At 39.1% G+C, this 6,000-nt stretch overlaps 1 protein-coding gene across 1 annotated transcript in view; it reads right to left on the bottom strand.

Annotated features, from left to right (window-relative positions):
* Window positions 1–2,108: 2,108 nt before the first annotated feature.
* LOC125244796 (aerolysin-like protein) overlaps window positions 2,109–6,000 on the bottom strand; it is a 55,372-nt gene continuing 51,480 nt past the window's right edge. Inside the window, exon 3 of the mRNA XM_048155051.1 lies at window positions 2,109–3,364. Within this exon, the coding sequence (XP_048011008.1) occupies window positions 2,400–3,347 (948 nt within the window). The 5' untranslated portion in view covers window positions 3,348–3,364 and the 3' untranslated portion in view covers window positions 2,109–2,399. The remainder of the gene's footprint in view (window positions 3,365–6,000) is intronic.

The following is a 6,000-nucleotide window of genomic DNA, read 5'->3' as shown; positions in this document are numbered from 1 at the left end:
GATAGAGGTTGTGATCTCTGTGGGGAAAACAAGCTGCCAACCAGTATCCACCAGCATCTTCCAGTTGCAGGCTATCCGAAGCTGGTCATGCTCCAGTGATGGCCTGTTCCTGGTTACTTTTGCCCCTTCATGGACTAGGATGGCTTGAGGGGAGTCACTCACTGGTGGTAAAGAATTGGTGGTAATACATTTTTCCTCAAGGGTGAAGGCAAAGCTCTTAAGGACTTGGCTGTGATGCCACGTGTAATGACCCTGTATGAGGCTGACTTTACACCCCGTCACTATGTGCTTGAGGAAAACTGGACTGGAGCAGAGAGCACACCCAGATCTTCACCCAACCACTGATGGAGATTAGTTGGTGTTGAAAGGATGTCATAAGTAGCTCTGATGATAAAGCTAAACTGCTTTGCTTCCTTGCTCTACAAGTCCTTTCAGCTGATCCTCTTCTTCTCCACCCTATCCCACTGTGTCCACTGTCCCTGTTTACCAAGGGAGAATGCCTTGGCCCACTTTTCTGCTTCCTCCTGTCTACTTGTTTCCTCTACCACCATCTTCCTCTGCTCTGGTGCTATGGCTTTGTTCCACTCTGAACAGCTTGTTGTTAATCCAAGGTCTCCTCTTCCTTGCTGAACAAGCCCCAGAATGTCTGCATGCTTGATTGCTGCTATCGCCTTTTCTACTGCACTGGTTGGCCTTCAGCCCAGAAAAGGTATCTTTGAAAATATTCTGAAATTGTATTATAGTCCTTTATAGTTTTGTTCTTTTGCACTTGTTCTGTTTGAAACATTTGGTTATTTTAAACATTTTTATTTAAATGTTCAATGTTTTTTTGTTTTGTTTTTTGACATTTACATTTAAGTATTTGGCAGATGCTTTTATCCAATCCAACTTTAATGCATTGACTGTATACATTTTATCCATTCATGCATTCTTCTCTTGAACACCCAATCAAATTACATTTACAAATGCCTTGCTAGAAGTACAAAGGATTGTAAACCTTCCCTCTGAAAGCTTAAGTGCCCATTGGCTCACTGACCCGTGGAGGTGGCACCTACACAAAGAGTTAAAGGGCAGCTTCACAGTGGTCCGTCTCTTTTCTTGCTTCTACTGCTGCTTCTTCTGGTTGATGTGCTTGTGGTACCCAATCGGACAACCATCGGCTCTTCCCTACGTTGAGTCCCATCGACTCAAGGAACCATGAAATACTTCTTCAGAAACTTTACAGACTGCTTCAACTACCAAGCCAATGCAAGTATGGCATATTTTAACTAAACAGAGGTTTAAGATAAGCAGTAAAATCCTCTTAATGAGGTGTTTTGAAAATAATTAGCTAATGGTTTCTTTTCATGGTTATATGACTCTTCATTGTTTAATTTCCATTTCCAGTATTATTCTGTTACCATTTTACCCATGTATGTGTGATTGTGTGTATGTTTCTTTTAGATTAGTTGTGTTCGTGATTTAGTTAATAAAACTTATGCACAATACATATTTGGTTCTGGTTCTCTTCTTGCACCAGGGTCAATTTAACGATTCCGGGTCTTGTTACACGCTCTTTGTGCTGTACATGCTACTTATGATTAATTATTAATATTTTCTCTTCGAGCTAATTTGCTACACTGCTTTATTACTGCACAAGTCCTCAAATATTTATGGAAACTTGTTTTTTAAAAACTTAAAATATAATAGTGAGTTTATATGTTGCAATTCTGACCTTTTTCCCTCACAATTGCAAGTTTACATCTTGCAATTCTGATTTTTTTTTTTTTTTTTTTTTTTTTGTTATTGCTAATAATTTTGAGTTTATATCTCGCTATTTCTATTGTTTATATCTCTCCCAATTGCTCAAAACTTAATAACTCAAAATTTAAGTCAACAGGACTGTAAACAATTGGACAACCTGAACTGCTTATTTTTCAGAAATGTGGTTTTATATCACTAAATTGTCAAATCAAATAGAAGTAGCACATTAAAGTTACAACTAAATTATGTACCTCTTGTTGTGTGTATGTACAGGTCTGTTACCAGGAATATTTTTGCTCATGTGGCCGAAAAGTCCACTCAGTAGAGAAAATGTTTACGCAGCAAGGAAATAATTCAAGGAATCATTGCTTGTAACACAGTTTTAATTAAATGTCATTAAAAAAAATTTACAGAACCTGTTTCTAAAGTGATTACACAAAGTATGAATGTATAGGAATGTGTATTATTATCATATCATATTATCATATACCACACACACATATATTTATTTCCCCTGAACATCCAACCCTCCCAAAAATAAAAATAAAAATAAAAAAACACCCAAAATTTGGCCTAAATGTAAAACAACCGATACCTGATTGACAAAATTAGAAGTAAGCAAAGAACTTGTGTTACATGTGCAATCTGTCTTAACATTACAGAGGAGATTCCTTAATATCCACTTTCATATCAGTGTAAGTGACGCCTTTGTATGTGCCCTTGGTTTCGTACTGTAACACACTGCCATTCTTGCAGGTGATCTGCACTGTGCCAGTGTAAGGCAGGTCAAAAGAGGCTCTTCCAATGGTGACGTTAACATCTACCTTCTTCCCTGGTGGCACATCAACATCAGTAGACAGAGTTTCGGTTCTCTCATCTATCTGCTCCTGACTGTAAGTACTTTCATGTCCAACGCTGATACTGTATCCTGCTGTAAATTCTGCAATCCCTGGAATCCCAGCCTTCACTTCCATACTAAATGTTGCTGTCAAACTTTCACTCACAGACCATGAGGATGTGCTGGTTACTTTCTTTGAGGATTCAACTTTTTGTTTTTGAGCGACAGAGGAGTTGTTCCTGAAAGTCATGGATTTGATTTCTTCTACTGCCACCTTTGGTATCAGTTGGTTGATAGTGGGATAGTTGACATTGGTGAGAACTGTTGATTGAACTGCATTGAGAAACATGAATCCCATGCAGTCGATGTCACCACCAGCTCTTCCTTCAACTCCCAAACAAAATCCAGAGCCGACATCCATGGGATATTCTGTTTTTAAACCCCAGCTTGTCATCTTTGCAAAGAATTCTCTCCCAAGACTGGTTCTGAATTTGATAGCTCCAAGACGTGTTCCTGCTCCGTTCCCCCACAAGGACAGTGAGGTGAAACACTCATCAGGCTTGAACTTGAACTCTTGATGATCTCCAGCTGGTTGTCCAAAAGTTTCAACTCTCCCATCTGAAAGCCAAACCCTGACAGCCTTCACCTGCGATCCTCCAACCCAAACCCCGATCTTCTCTAAACTGGCACCGTCGTTCTCACCAGTTAATGAAAATGGATCACCTCCATTTCCACCAATCATCTCTATAATTAATGGGTAGGACATCTTTGAATGAAATTGATCTGAAAATAATAAACAGAGATCAGAATTAGCATCAGCTTTATACTTTTTTGACATGTTTCCCACCCCAGATTCTGAAGACACAACAACTGTACATGTTGGATTACTTTTTTTAACTGAGCTCTCCATTTCGGGTCTTCAGGTCTCTAATAATAATCTGATGAATTGAATCAGGTGTGTCTGGATAGGCAATTATGCAAAATGTGCAGTTCCCCTTCAGTCAGTCACATTCAAAGTCACATCAGTGACTGAATTGCCTGAGAGCCTAATGATCATTGAGTGTAAAAGAAATGAGCCAATGCTCTCAGGCTAGAGTCCAAATTGTCTGTCACTGATGTGACGTATCTGTTCCCTGCTTCAGGAAATGAGGGTTATGTTCATAACCAAGATGTTCTGGCAGGGTTTGGAAACATTAGTTTCCACTGTTAGGCCGAACGGTTCAAAAAATGGCAAGTAGTTTTGGTTATATTTCCACTCAAGCCTGTTTAGGCACGATATGATTTAAAACAATTCTCGGCCCTGAATGCTCAGCACCATTGGCTAACCATGCATGTAATGATATGGCCACTCAGGATTCTTCACTTGTCTGTTGCCTGGCTAGTTCTCTGTAGCTGGCCAAGTGTGCTATTTGAGTGAAATAAAGTTCATTAAGAAATTAATAATAGAATAATAGAAATATTCGATCATCCTCCGTAACGCTGGCGTTACAGATGTAAACTCTTATTATAAAGGCAACAGACACATTTGTGTAACATTCCAAAGAGCACTGCTATCAGTCCCACAGTGGAAATTAAAACCATATCCATACCGGCATGGGGCCGATGGTGGAAAAGCGGCTATTGTTGTGTAGTCCTGTGGTAGTTGCATGTAACCCAATCTCTTGGCACTGGGTATCTATAGCACAATTTCATGCTTTCATTTGGTGTGCTCTTAACATGCAGAAATGACTTTTTACTTGCATCTGATACACAGTATTCTGTTACATTTCTTTTCTTTTTTTTCTTTTTCTTTAAATCAATAGCAAGTGGAATTATTTGGCTATTCTTCTTATTATTATGGGAAAACTATACTAGGAAATATATATTTTGTACTCTGAAATTGCTATCAAATGAAAGTTACATGTCTAACCAAGTTGTGTTCCAAATTTGAAGTTGATATCACAAAAATTGAAGTTCCTATGAGATTTTGTTTAGGTGCAAGATGGTCCTCACTGCAGAACGCAAGATCCAGGGGATGGGGTTGGATCTAGATTCAACCACTCCCACTTTACATATGCCCAAACTTAGCCATCTCCGCCCCTCAGGCTCAAACCTACCCATCTCCACCCCCTGGTTCTAGATCCAACTCCTCCAACTTTACATATACCTTAACCTACCCGACTCCACCCCCTGGATCTCGAGTGTTCTGCAGTGAGGGGCTACTGGAAAACTATGGCAAATATGGAACCATGAGACTCAGACCTTTATAATAATATTGAACCACTGTACTCACATGAACTGATTTAAATATGTTTTTAGTACATTAATAATTCTTGAAAGAGGAAATGTCATTGCTGGCTATGCAGGCCTCACTGAGCTATCAGATTTCAACAAATACATCTTAATATGTGATCCGAAGATTAAAGCTGCAGTCCGCAACTTTTTTTGTGTTAAAAATTTACAAAAATTATATAATGAGAATATACAACATGAATCCATTATCCAAACCGTGTTTTTGTCTTATCCTGAATCATTATGGTACACTTATAATAACTGTTTATATTCTGACTATTTCAGACCGGACTGGTAGGACCCGTCGCAGAGTATCAGAGTAACTGCGTGACTCGCCATAGACATACACGGAGAAAAGTAGCTCCGGCTAGAATGTTCCTCTGCAAGACGCGTTCAGTTCTGTTTATTAACCGCTAGAGGGCCAAAAATCACGGACAGCAGCTTTAAAGAAAGTCTTACAGGTGTGGAACGGCATGAGGGTGAGTAATAAATGATGTTATTTTCATTTTTGGGTAAACTAACCCTTTGATAGACTATTTCAAAAGCTGGTCTCCATGTTGTGAATGATCTTAAAAACTGCGTTTGATGATGCACAAGGAAATTTGTCTGTTCCTTCCAAGTGTGTCAGTCTGCATCCCGCAGAACTACAAACTACGCTCCGACAAATTATGCCCCCTACGTCAAGTTACGCCCCTACAATGAAACAGCCATTCAGGATGTCAGGTAGGTTTCAGGTTTAAAGGTGCCATCGAATTGAAAATTTAATTTACCTCAGCATAGTTGAATAACAAGAGTTCAGTACATGGAAATGACATACAGTGAGTCTCAAACTCCATTGTTTCCTCCTTCTTATATAAATCTCATTTGTTTAAAAGACCTTCGAAGAACAGGCGAATCTCAACATAACACTGACTGTTACGTAACAGTCGGGATTATTAATATGTACGACCCCAATATTTGCATATGCCAGCTCATGTTCCCAACATTATGAAAGGCATTAGACAAGGGCAGCCAGTATTAACGTCTGGATGTGCACAGCCGAATAATCAGACTAGGTAAGCAAGCAAGAACAATAGCGAAAAATGGCAGATGGAGCAATAATAACTGACATGATCCATGATAACATGATATTTTTAGTGATATTTGTA

This window comes from Megalobrama amblycephala, linkage group LG14 (assembly GCF_018812025.1).
Source record: "Megalobrama amblycephala isolate DHTTF-2021 linkage group LG14, ASM1881202v1, whole genome shotgun sequence".
Lineage (NCBI taxonomy): Eukaryota > Metazoa > Chordata > Actinopteri > Cypriniformes > Xenocyprididae > Megalobrama > Megalobrama amblycephala.
Note: the sequence above shows the minus strand (reverse complement) of the source record. Positions and strands in the feature narration are given on the sequence as shown.